At 37.7% G+C, this 14,231-nt stretch overlaps 1 protein-coding gene across 15 annotated transcripts in view; it reads right to left on the bottom strand.

The window, feature by feature from the left end:
- LOC104323056 (potassium voltage-gated channel subfamily KQT member 1) overlaps window positions 1–14,231 on the bottom strand; it is a 517,159-nt gene that overhangs the window by 410,015 nt on the left and 92,913 nt on the right. For all 15 annotated transcript variants that reach the window (XR_011328745.1, XM_069806849.1, XM_069806840.1 and 12 more), the window contains one exon: window positions 7,751–7,865. Coding sequence is in view for 14 of the 15 variants with exons in the window: in XM_069806849.1 (XP_069662950.1) it covers window positions 7,751–7,865 (115 nt within the window). In the remaining variant the exon portion in view is untranslated. The remainder of the gene's footprint in view (window positions 1–7,750; window positions 7,866–14,231) is intronic.

The raw sequence follows: 14,231 nt of genomic DNA, 5'->3' as shown, positions 1-14,231 counted from the left end.
TCAATTATCCCCCACAAGATCGCTATCTTATTACTAGATCTAATGATACTCAACGTGATAGATTTGCTGGTGATAAGGTGAACTGTTTCTTTAGTAAGACTAAAAGCAATAAGCTATAGGAGGAAGTTATGATAAAAATACAAAGATAAATGGTGTTTGCACAGACAGACCAAAACCACAGAAAGATTGAAAATATGCTTTGTGTTAAGAGTTGCACACTGTTGGATTTTCAAGCAGAGCCGAAGAAGGACACAAAAATATTCTTAAAGTCCCTGATAAAACCTTCACTGACATCTACAGATGGAGGAAACAACTGGAGACTGAAATAAAGCTGAAAGATGGATTTAACATCCCTTTTTTCAAGTGCTGACCAATAACTTAAAAAGGGGCATACAGCACCATTTTATTTGAGCACACCTAACGTAAGCTTAAAGACCTAGCATAAGTTTTACAGTTTGTTCCATTCACTTTGTATAAAATTTCTGTCTTAGTGGGCAGTGGAGGAAACTAGTCATATTTTGTGTCTGCCAATCCTATGATTAACTACTTCCACTAGAAAAAAAGAAAACCCAACACTGTTCCTAAACTTGTTTTTAAGGAGAAAAGCTAGATGCCAAGACTAATCATAAAGCATCTTCCTTTGACTATAGTAGCATGGATTACTAACAATGGTGGGATTTTCCACTCCAGTGAACAGCAGTGCTACAAGTGTGTGTGTCATGTCCCTCCCACGCCCCCAATCTCCATAGACCCCAATTCTGGTGAAGTGGGGAGCAGCTTTGGTGCTCTGGTCTTCCAGAAAGCCTGGAGGGAGCACAAACGCCAGCAGACAAAAATAACTTCTTTGCCTCATTAAGCCTCAACCCTCACAGAAGGTTCTGTTCCTCATTGAAGATTAATTTGTGATACTCCTTTTGTATCAGGATTCACCAACGATGACACAGAGCAAGGCATTCAATCATCTTCACCCTCTGAGTCTCAGTTTCCCCCATTAGAAGGAAGTATGACATTGTAGGTCTTGAGGATTTGCAGCCATTGCTTTACCTCAGATCTGTCTTTTCACCCCTCCTCAAGGTTCTTACATAGCTTATGGAAATCAGCTATTTCTTTTTTCTTTTTTTTTTTAAGCAGATTTTCCCACTTCCTTTGATTGTGCAATAACCACATACTAATGCTGGGTTGTTCTGCTAATCATTTTGCAGACAAGATCTCCCTCATACAATCTTGTTTTTCATACTACGAGATTGAAAGAAGAAAATTGGAGGTGGGAATGGTGGATATTTTGTTGCTTCTACATTCAGATCTCTATGCTTCTATTACACCATTTTAAGACCTCGAACTGAAATAGTGAGCCATTTTCACAGCCATGTTACACATAGATTAATACATAGGAATGTAGAAGAACACAAATGCTTTCTAAACTTTTACATAGAATTGTTTTAGCCAGAATTGTATTAAACCCACAGTTCCTTAACATGATTTGACTCTGTTGTGGACAGGGCCTCAGAAAGAAGAGCAACTGTTGGTCTCACTCTCAACCCATGAAAAGTAATTAAGGCCCCACTTTCCCGTGGGGAACAGGTGTAGCTATCACTTCCCTGGCAGCCTGTTCCAGCTGAAGAGTTATTACTACAGCTGTTCAGCTGACGGCAATTACCACTGACGATGGTCATTGTATGTGGATCTCACCTTCTAAAGGTTTCCTCCCAAGAGAGCTGACGTGATGACTGCTGAACTGCAGCATTACACTGCTTTCTGCTAAGAGACCAACTGACATTTACCTTTACGTGACCTTAGTGAGCTACAAAATGCAAACTCAACCACAGTTGCTTAACCATGCTGACATATAGACTTCCTAACTTTTGCTTTTCCTTACAATGTAAAGAGCTTTAAACACCACAGCTTTAAACCACAGAACTCTGAAAAACAAAAACAGGATGTCTGCCTCTAAAGCTGGTGCTATGTATATTTTTCCTGAGACTGTGCTATCTGGGACCAGGTTGGTGTAGTCTTTCAATACAGTCTATTGGCCGAATTCTCTCTTTCCTGCTGGAAGGTTAACTCCGGTGTGTATGACAAAATATTTTCATGGCCAAGGGTTGTTGTCGTCATCATCACAATCTGCATAACAATAGGACCAGCTGGAGATTAAAAATAAATTAAGGCTTAAAGTTATGTTCAGTGGTCTCCTTTACTCTTGCAAAGCTCCAATGCAGCCAGGAAGAATCCAGAAAGATACAAACACCATTTGCACAATTCAACATAGGAACAATGCTATTGTTTCTTCTTCTTACTCAAGAGTGGGCTTTGATACTGCAAGAGTACGTTAGTGCAGGTCTACAGGACTTGCAGTTGAATAGACTATTTCAAGTTGGAAGGGACCTACAATGATCATCTAGTTCAACTGACTGACTGCTTCAGGGCTGACCAGGTTAAAGCATGTAGTTAAGGGCATTGTCCAAATGCCTCTTAAACACTGACAGGCTTGGGGCATCGACCACCTCTCCAGGAAGCCTGTTCCAGTGTCTGACCACCCTCTCGGTAAAGAAATGCTTCCTGATGTCCAGTCTAAACCTCCCCTGGCGCAGCTTTGAACCATTCTCATGTGTCCTCTCACTGGATCCCAGGGAGAAGAGCTCAGCACCTCCCTCTCCACGTCCCCCCCCTCAGGAAGCTGTAGGGAGCCACAAGGTCACCTCTCAGCCTCCTTTTCTCCAAACTAGACAAGCGCAAAGTCATTAGCCACTCCTCACAGGACGTGCCTTCCAGCCCTTTCACCAGCTTTGTTGCCCTCCTCTGGATGCATTCAAGGACCTTCACATCCTTGCTTGTCAAATCAAGCCATATACCCATCACCAAAGGCTGTGTCACTTCACACAGCTAAAGCACAACTATAATTTCTGGTTTGAACCAGCTGTTGGGAGTGGCTGGCCTTAAATGGTTGGACTAGGAAGAAGGATCAAAACTCCACTAAGGTTTGTCCCCGCTCTCATTCTGATGTGTATTTCTCCTCCTTTCTTTCGTCACTTACCAAATTCATACACACTTTGAGAGGTTTCATTTGCATTTTGGTTGCTTACTGACACAGTTCAAGAATTAGTAAGCTTACAGCTTACTCATTTTACAGATCTCAATTGCATCAGCTCTTTTCCTCAAAGACCTTGTGATACACATGATAGGCTGCATCAGACAGATAAAACAGTCCTACCAAGAACAGACAGGAGACAAAACAAAAAAAAAAAAAAAAAAGAACGGAGCAGAAATCACAGCCTGCCACTTGCTCAATCACTGCCATTTGGAGTAATTTCTTGCCTCTTTCATTAGTAAACAATCTGTTAGGGACGCAGGAATTTGCCATATATTGTTTTTACAAGCAGGCCTAATTCTATACCAGGTCCTCTGTCCTGCTGTCAGAACATGTGTGCACACTGTAGGAAATTAGGTATAGGGGCTTCAAGACAAAACATCATGGAGAAAGAAGTGGCACTATGCATTATGTCAAATCAAGTTGGATGATGGATCCATCTTCAAATTGTTTGATTTTACATCTTCCACCAAAAAAAAGAATAAAAATCATGTGATATAAGGAAAGTGCTAAGGTTAGCAAGAAAGAGCAAAGCAATAAAAATGAACTTTCTAGCTCTAAAAGTAATATTCTCAAGATTTAGGCCTTCCCTAATATATAACTTAATTTAGATAGTTATCAATATATGTAGAAGACTAACCCTAAGGACCAAGCAAATTTTCTGTACTGAGACAAACATAATCACTAGGGTTTTTTTCTAGGTTTCAATGCACAGACAAAACATCATTTTGCAGTCTCTCTATGCACTGATGGAGTCATCTTGCCGATTGCTCGGCAGAGAATTTGAAAAATTGGGTTGGTAAATACATCAGGCAATAAGGTAGTCTAAGCATTTATTGTTAAAAGCAGAACTACTCATCAACTGATTGAAATTTATGTATTTATTTCATCTGTCAGCTTTGATTAATTTCTAATATCATCATTCTTAGGACACCTCAGAAGCAGCCAGTATAAAACAACATCACTCCACTCAGGTCAGCAACCACATGAGATTTTTTACCCCTGAGAGCCTGGGCCAGAGATATTCAGCAAGAACTTCAAACACAGAATTATATATTGAATATGATGCTTTTGTTCCCCAGCTAAGGAGGTTACATTTTTCCACATTTTTACCCAGATCACTGGAAACAAACATCATCCCAACTATCTAAAGGATCCAAAGCAGCTATTTTTTTCTGCAGAAATGTATCTTAAGCTCAATTTGCAAGCTTGCTATTTGATTTGTTTTTATTGACACCTTCCACCTTCTCTAGCATACCTTCTCTAAGCTTGCATGGATCACTACCATCAGAAATCCAATAGTGGACATATTAACCACTGAAACCTGGGCAGTGCTGCAACCCACTGAACTGGTTTGCTTTCACTTAAGACACATTCTTAAATGGTATCATCACCAGTTTCCAACCAGCCTGACAGGTTTTGCTGAGCAACCACTTCAGTTACTGTGAGACTAATGCACATGTGCAGGTTGATGCAACAGATGTTTGTCCAAGGTAGCATGGCTCAAGGGTAAGAACTCTGCTCTCCTGGGACAATATCTGCCTTCCCACACAATGAAGGGAATTTTGAAGAGAGTATGGCCAAAAGTAAAGGTTACTGTCATCAGAGAACATCTCTCCTATCATCTGTCTAGCAGCCAGGATTTCAGAAGAATCTACTGTTCACATTACAGGGAAAAAAAAACCAAAACACTACAGCTGTAGACCTGACATTTCATGTTTAATAATCAACATAGCAGCTTATGAAGTTTAAAAAATGACCAGTTACTGGCTTTGGAATAAAGGTATACCATGAGATTGACTTTGTAACTCATAGTGCTTGTTGAAAGCAAGGAAAACTTTGCCTTTTGGCAGCTTGACCAAGTGAAGCCTGACTTCATAAAGAAGTGCTCCATGTGAAACTGCCATCATCACAGCATACTATCATTAACTGTTACACCGAAAGACACGTTTTCACTTACTTTGCAAACTGAGAAGGTTCATTGCATGTATATACACCTTTGGCTGAATTCTACTCTTGGAGAATTTTTGTCTAACTCATTGATTGCATTGTGACTCTAGGATGAAGAATTGTCACACTAGTTATCAAATGCATGCTATTCCAAAATGAGATAAAACCACTTTCCATTACGTAGTTCACTCTGGGGCAGGGCCGGGGGGGGGGGGAGATGTGGGGATAAAATCTAACTGGTAGATAATTTCAGAGCATGAAAGAACATTTATGTGAACAATCAGAATAACTTATTCTAGCCAGGTAAAAGAAACAGAATAGAAATGGAACTTTTAACAGAAAAAAAAAAAAGTATTTTCCCATCACAAATTCCAAGGCACACTAGACTAGGAAATACACTACTAAGTGCAAAGCAAAAGCCATGCTGTCTTGGAAAGCTCACACACCAAAGCAAGTATAGCACACATGAAGACTTACCTGCTTACACTTCTGCTAAAAGACAAGACAAATAATCACACTAAGTATATCTAATATTCACGTAGAAGACAAGCATATCGGGCAAATACAGCCTTAATACCTTACTGTTTGCATTAGAAATGGAAGTTTAAAACCAAGATCCATAATAAATACATCATGTTCTGTGCTTGTGCTTGTCCAATGAAGTTCACAATTTGAATAACAAGATACTGTATTTCTACTCAAAAATCAGGACAACTCTTAAATGGATGCTTCCTACTAAGTAGAATTACATGCATATAAGATGAGATTATATGTTATAAAGGTGAAAACTGATGTGCTTGACTTTAAAAGCACAAAACTACATAAAATAGTGGTTTGGCTTTGTTTTTACATAGTACCTTTATAACTTCATATTACATCTGTAACTTTTGACCTTATGTTTTCTGTACATTTGAAGTTCATTACAAATATTCAGAAGCTAAAATTTATACTTACATCATATATAATGGGTCTTAGAATTTAATAATCATTAATTTAGCAATATTTAGTTGCAAGATCATTCAGTTTATATGCACCTGACATCCACATCAAGAATTAATGAATTGATAATATATTAAACCATGTAGCATATTACTTCAAATACTCTCCATATTTTAATTTTTTTTTTCATTTGTATATTTGGTTACCTTTCTACTATTCCTTTTCTTACTTTCTGCACAAGAGAGAAATGCATTTAAACTCTAATATGAGCTAGAAACACAGGTGTAGTTTGCAAGGTACACTATACAGAATTAACATCCAACACCACCATTTTTCAGGCACTAAATAGCAGAAATAAGATTAGAACTTTCTTTCCAAATGCAAAATCCTGTGCTTACACCATGTCGATTTAAAAAAAAAAATACCAATTTGAATCGAAAAATTATCATTCTCCAATTTGAAAGAAGGTCCAAAGTATAACATGTTGGAAAAATACAAGCACCAGAGTATCTTGTATTAAAGCATAGTATATTACTATAGATTTAGTAGGCACACAATTTATACGAGTCACATAGAAAGTAATCATATGGTGTGAAAGAAAACATCTTAAAAGCAATCACACTATAGATTGGAATCACATTGCTTTCAAATTCATCCTGAACACTGTTGTCTATATTTTTCTCTATCTGAAGGCAAGCAACAGCTTTTGTTGTTCTTTTCAATGTCAGATATTTAACAAAGGTTTTTTCCAACAACAATTCCATATTTTGTCTTGCAAGCATGAACTCAAGCGAGTTTTTCACCAACATTAACATAACATCCAAATGATTAGTTAGACCTTCATGAGCTTGTGCCAGCTGTACCGTACCTTTAGGCCATATATCACTGCTAACTCAAGAGTTCTATTCACCAGCATTGTTTGTATTAGTTTCTGCACGTAAGATAAAGCCTTAGTATGATACCTGGATGCTCTGGTCCACCCAGGCCTGGCCGTATGCTTTAATGCCCTGCTTCACATTTGAAATTTACTCCAGAATCCCCATCCCCAACACTGGAATTGTACATTATAAGACAGAAGCATGAGGGTTACTCAAGATCCTGTCAAAACAGAATATGGGGGCGTCCTGCATGAAGATACTATTATGCTTATTTCAAGAAATAGACATTGGCTAAACCAAATACAAGCAACATGAAAGATCATTTAACAGTTGCAGTGAACTGATAATGGGGATTTTCTGTCCTGGTCAATCTAGACACCTTCAGCATCTCCTTCATAATTTTACTTTCAAATTTTTGGAACACCATTTCTTTACAAGTGTCCCTACTTTATCAAAATATTACACATAATGTAGCCTTTCTATTTTCAGGCTGTATCAATGACTTTCATTTATGTTTCCAATCAATTCATACATTATTCATATTATGAGTGCTTTAGAGCTCAAACTGTTCCAGAATTCTACAAAGTATAAACCTACCTGTAAAACTCAATCTCAGGAACTGTTTCAGCTGCCTTAAAAAGTAAAACAACCAAGACACCAAGACTGCAAGCCACCCATCACAGAGCAATGCTTCTCTTTCCAAGTGACTGACTACTTCCATTAAACTTAAAGCTAAACCTGCATTTTGTAGAAATGTTCACATATAGTTAAATAAGATCAAACTCATAATCACTTCAAGTGCAGCCAGCCAAAGAATAATACTTTTATTCTGTGACAAGTCTTCCCCACCATTAATGAGCACTGATTTTACCAATTAAAAAATTGTTGTTCCACTTACTGTGCCACATCAGATACAGCTGGCAGTGGCAACTCTTCTGATGCAAGATCAATGTCATCAGTGAAGCTGTTGGCCCGTGACATTTCTTGGGTATTCCCTTCCAAATGTCTTTTCACTGCAAAAATAATTCAAAGAAAGTCATAACACATTAGGGAGACAACATATACAAGCTCTTTCCCTAGTTTAAGATTCTGTGCAGTAGATTGAAGAAACGGTTCTAATATGAGACATGGCTTGCTTTTTTGTCAGAATCGGTGAAGTTTACGCTTATAACGTGCGCCACACAAAAATATATATTTGCATATACATAGTTCAAATACACAGGAACCTCTTACAAGAAAGGCTTGTCTTCTTGGGTACTGTCTCCCTGTAAGTAGAAATTCACCATACTCACAATTTCAATGAGGGCATGATGATAGAAACAATCTGACTTTCATTTTTTCAATTAATACTATTTGATATGTATACTTTAATTTCTCTAAAACCCTTCTTTAAAATTTTATTGCTATTATCATATAAACAGCACTTTTGTTTCAAGTATTCTATTTGGTCACTATATTCACCAGTGTTCAAAAATTCTCCCACGGACCAGGGAGGAGCCTCAGGTGTTTGAATGCAGTCAACTCAGCGGGGTAACCACGATGGATACAAAACTGTACTGGAGCTCAGCTTATGTTCCAAGCACAAGCAAGCTACAGATTTCATTACAGATTGGGAAGACGTAGGATGGCCAACAAATGATGGATTTCACTCACAGACTGCAAAAACCAGAGAAGTGCAGCTAGCCCTGTAACTGAAGAAAACTGATGTTTTGAAAAGCTCTAGCCTCAGTATGCATTTCCATCAGGTATAGGGCTGACTTCTTCCACTGTAAATGTGAAGTATACATGTACCTGCCTTTCTGACTTCAGCTACATCAATACTCATAAACAATTTCTGCTTTAGGGTCTTTTCAATATCTTTTCCTATATTTATTTTGTTCAAAAGCTAAGAAGTACATCTAGCTTAAATGGCTGTGATCTGAAATAGCAATTTTTTTCATGACTACTAGTGATCCTAACAATTTTAAGGAAGCTCCCTATCTATTTTAATTCTGATCATTCTTGAAAGTTTGGCACATACAGTTATGAGCTGGCAGTGTCTAATTTGGAAGATGCATAGGACGACACATATGAATTCAAGGGAGGAAAAAAAGATAAATGTTTGCAGGGGGAAAATCACTGAAATTAAGTGTCAGACAAAACAAGCAAAAGACTAAGTAGTGTCACTTCCATATGCTGTGATGGGTAAGAAGAAAACAAACAATCCACATGACAAATGAGAAAACTTGCCTCCTAGAAAACTAAGTTGTTGAAGCCTCAAGTTAATTCTACAGCACCACTTTGGCTGGACTACATTCAAGCTAAATCCTAAAAAGCCTACGACATCAGAGCTTACTATTGGAATAGCCATAGCATAAATATCAAGGAGTGAAAATGAAGTCTATGGAATATAGTTATAAAATGGCATAACTAAACACTGCTAAAGGACATAAAATTGTAAAGCTATTTTATTTACATCTGCTGCATTTAATCACAATTAAACTACATTTCCAGGGGAGAAATCAAATCTTCCTGGCACTGGGAATGTGAATTTCTGTGCTCTTCCAGCACTACCGAAACACTTTGGTTGCTCCAAAGCTTATTATGAGAGCTTTATTTTGTGAGGCCTGCCAGTTCTGCACTTGCTCTCGTAAGACATTTTTTCTTTAAGAGAAGTATGCAGCCTTATTTCTGGACAAAGTCTTGAGCTACATAGATCCAATATTTGAGGTATTGCTTTGGGAAGCAGACACAGATTTAGGAATAGACTCCTTCAATCTCTAAAGAAGTAACATCACACACGATCACATCTGCAAAATTAAACTGGGGGAGTTTTTCCTCCAACTTCCTTTAGGTTTTCCTCCTAGAAACCTAGCAGAATTTGAGAGTCAGCCAAAGGTACAGTTAAGTCACTGTGCCTATGTAAGGCATAATCAAATTAAAAGGAAAACATTGTATTGCTATCAATTCCTACTACACAATGGACTGCTGAAATAGTAAGAGAAAGACCTAATTCATAGGGGTTTGTGTCCTTTATAGCACAGGATAGATACTAAAATTATTGCAATGCATTTGTCATAAGAAGTAGGATTATATTTTATTTCTGTCATTTTGAAGTTTTGGTCCATATTGCCTTATCAAACTTATCTCTGTCTCATCACATTGCTGTTTACAATCTGCATCCACGGGTTCTTAAAAAAAACCACAAAACCCTAATCATTTACATTTGGCTTGCTAATTCCGTTTCTGAGAAGGAACTACTACAATGGCTCTTTGCTCCCTAACATAACAGTTATGAGAAAAGAGGGACAACAGTAGCATGCCAGTTCAGAAACCTTCACTTTCTCGGTATTCCCACTTGCAGGGACTGCGCTGAGCACTGCAGAGCAGCTCTGCTCTTACTGCAGGGTGCGCCTGGAACTCCTGCTTCTCTGACCATTGACCTTCTGCAGAGACATGTAGAATATAATCCCAGGTTTAATGGCCTCAACCTGTGCTTGGTTACCTACACAAGCATGGCAAGCCTCTGTTCCCTCTTTAGACAGGGTAAAAGCATGCAAATTTTCTGTTTGGTGAAGACTTTGCTATGATTATCTGTGACAGTCTCATCCCACAAATAGTACGCATACATTTCATTCCTACAAGCATTTTGAAAAAGATAATGATGTGATTATGTACTTTATACAAAAAGGAGTTCTGTAACATATACTCCATAGTTCATTTTATTAGTTGAAGATGAGCACTTAGCTCCAGACTAGCAAGGAGGGGAAGCAAAGAAATATGAAGAGGGGAAGCAAAGAGAAGCCATCCTTTCCTTTCCATATGCTACTACTCACAATATGAAGAAGCTGTACCTATTCGGTTATAAAACGTATAATATTTCTGAGCATGAACAGTTGGAAGCAGCAAGTTGAAAATATAGAATAATATCTACCACAGTACAAGAAATACCAGTGAATGCCACAGACCTAGGAATCCATGAAACAGAACAGCTCATTAAATGAAACAGCAAAAGGAAAACTAAGTTTCATATACCTCTGTTTTTTCCTTCAGCATCAATTTCTAAAACGGTGAGAACATATAATAAACACATCAAAATGTAACCCAGAGATATTTTTGTAATGCTACTTAGCTTTATCTAACCTTAGATTCCTTATCTATATTACACTAACTTCTGTCTTCATAGTATGGGGAAAAAGCGAACTCCCAATTTACAACTGCAGTAGAAAACACAATTGCGCATGGTTCCCATTACCATGGTCATCCTCAAACAGGCAATGCCTACCAATACCAGGACACAATAACCAGGAAGATTTTGCACTATTCTCTTCTCAAATAAAGAAGTTGAAAAAAAGAAAAAGCAGGTCTCTTCTATTGCAATTAATTCCAACTCACTGGTTTTGATAGGAGTTTTTTTCATATTCACCAAAAAAACCCAAACACAAATTTAAAGATAATTCATACCATCCCCACGCAGTCTACTTTACAAAAGTCTGCAGAGAATTGCAGTGGCTGCTTACGTTATATTGAAGGGTACCCACAGTGCTACCCCTAGGAATACAAACACCTAAGAACTTGAGTGAAAGGAAATATTTGGCAAATTAAATTGGGAAAACACAGGCACATGGATACAAATGGACAGCAAATTTCAGACAGCATAACATAAAACAGTTCCTGTTGCATGAATATTTATTCATCAAATTGTTAAGTAATAGGTTGTGTGAAGATGATGCCAAGTACCTAGTGACAGGGGAAAGCTCACAGAGCAGGTGGATAAAGATGACCAGGAAAGTTGTAGAGCCACATGCAAAAACACAGGGGTGGAGAAGGGCCAGATGGGACATTAAAGATAAGCTAAATCAGTGTACAAAGCAGTAAAAAGATGAACATACAGAGAATGCTGATGAGGATAAGGTCTCCTCTACTAGGTGAAAGTAAGGGTAGGGGCTTTTCTGTTCTTCTGGGAGTTTTGCTTGTTTGGTTGGCTGTTTTGAGAACAGAACATTATAAAAAACAGGCTTAAGAGACCAAAAGTAAATTCCAATCTATTCCTTCAGTACCACTGTCTTTTAACCACTTTCAAATCAGAAGTTGTTACAACACACTCTCTCATAACACCAGGCTCCACAACTCAATGCAACAAATGTCTATGAAGTAAACATATGATTTGTTTAATTTTATATGTAAGGGTGCACCTTGACAGAAAAATCCATGGGATGACTATGCTTCCTTTATCCACAGGAAGGAACTACCTGTGAGATCACAGCATCATTTCTTATTTTCTTTCTTGCAGCAGGAACTCATATCACCTCACTGCTCAAAACACAGTATTCCTAAAGCTGTAATAGAGAGGCAGACTGGTTTGGGGCACAGACTGAGACATTTCCAAATCCTTACCTTCCTCAGAAAAAAAAAAAAAGGAAATTTAATGGCTTATGAAATCCAAGGTGCCTGTAAGTGTCTGACACCTGACTACCAGCCTGCCTTTAAAAACCTCTTCAGCTTGCTATTGTTATTCACCTCAGCAGCCAAATGATAGTCAAGCTCATCAGTCATGTTGGAAGAATACAGCAAAACATATCATTAGCATAGACTGAATAACTTCTTTTATAAAAGTTATATTATGAGAACTTTTCTTCCTTACTATTGCGGAACTAAAGTGTCAGAAGCGTACCCAGTACTAGTTTAAATAACAAAGAGCTATTTTCATTTTAGTTCTCTGTAAAAACTAAATCTGAACATGTGAAGCTGGGATTTTAAATCCTTACTGGGTACTCAAATGTAAGCCATCTGCAAATGCCAAATACTCAGATTGTCCCATACACAACTCTAAGAGCTACAAGTGCTCAGTGCAGTTAAAAAAGCCAAGCCACTTTATGTACCTAATTTTAGGCATCTAAATTTATTGCCATTAGAGACATGGCTGATACTGCAATTCTTGTACATTCTCTCTAAATTTGATTTTGCTCCCAGAAGACCTGCAGAATCAGGCCAAAATGAATTAAACAGTAGTTTGCTAGCAGAACAGAAATAAAATAAGTGAATTGAAAAAGTGAATTGAGAAATAAGAATAAATTTGTATTTGCTGTAAACATATTGCTAAGTACATGCAAAAAGTGCCATGCACTATTGCTACTGTACGTAGTTACATGTTTGGCTGCAAGTGTTTTAGATAAACTTCAACATCTGGTTTCCTGTGTATCTGATTTGAAACAATCAGCACTCAAAATGCACTAATGTTGACTTTATTTGTTGTACATTCTTTTGCTTAGATAAGGCTGCAGGCCAAATTACATGCTGACTTACACCCCATCACTCATTACATGTCTAATGGGACAGCACAGAGATGTAAATGAATAGCAATACATAATTCAAAATCACAAAGGCATGTAGTACTGGAAAACATGCAGAGAGAAAACAATGAAACATACTTCTGAATGCATATAAAGATGCTGATACCTACCCAACTGCCTGAACATCCTTATAAGACCTAGCAAACAAGAAGGATGCAACAGATCCACAAAAACAACCCACCAAAAATTTTCTACAGCATCATAAATATAGGTCTACTTAAGAAAAAGTATATTCAGCAAAAAATCAACTTCTTTTCTTTAAATGAAACATATTGGCTTAAAATATTTGGCTAATTTGTATGAAATGACTTGCAGAGTGAGCAAACGTCCATACCACTGAACCTGTGTAATGTTTGGCATTAACTGACAAGCAGGTTTGTTGATAGATTCAGAAAAGTGGTCAGGGACCAATTGCACCAAGAGTTATAAGTACCTCCTCATACACAGATACGACCTGTCAGAAGAGAATTGGAGATTAATGGAGCATAGTAGAGAAGCATGCAGTGTTGGTGCCACTCACTATCTGTTCAGATAGCAAGCTATGATTTCCATCATGCTCCATTCAGTCCCTTTCAAAAGCATTAAGTTAAGGAAGGATTTTCCTTGGCCAATTTCATCTGAGAAAATTAATTATTTTTAAATACCTATTGATTGTGCTGTGGTAAAAGCATTAATGAAAACATGGAGCTAAGTGACAAAGAGCTACTAATCTAGCTATTTCAACTTTTGCATGTCTGGTTGTATTACACCCAGGATTGTTTTTCAGTTTTCCTCATGGGAATGACCCAAAACAGAAAACTAGAGGAAGCTGTTTTCAGTTCCTTGTCAGAATGGCAAGCTAAAATTTGTTCCCCAAAAAATGTCAGATGTGATTTTTTATTTTTTTTTTTTTAAACAGTGTTAAATGCAGCTAGCTGTGACTGAGCTGTAGTCATTCTGCTATCACCATTTAGTCATACTGCATGTTGGACAATAATATGACTATATACTACATGGCTAGGTCTGTGGTCCCACTGCCTGGATGCTTCCCTCTGACCTCCTGCCTTT

This window comes from Haliaeetus albicilla, chromosome 19 (genome assembly GCF_947461875.1).
Source record: "Haliaeetus albicilla chromosome 19, bHalAlb1.1, whole genome shotgun sequence".
Lineage (NCBI taxonomy): Eukaryota > Metazoa > Chordata > Aves > Accipitriformes > Accipitridae > Haliaeetus > Haliaeetus albicilla.
Note: the sequence above shows the minus strand (reverse complement) of the source record. Positions and strands in the feature narration are given on the sequence as shown.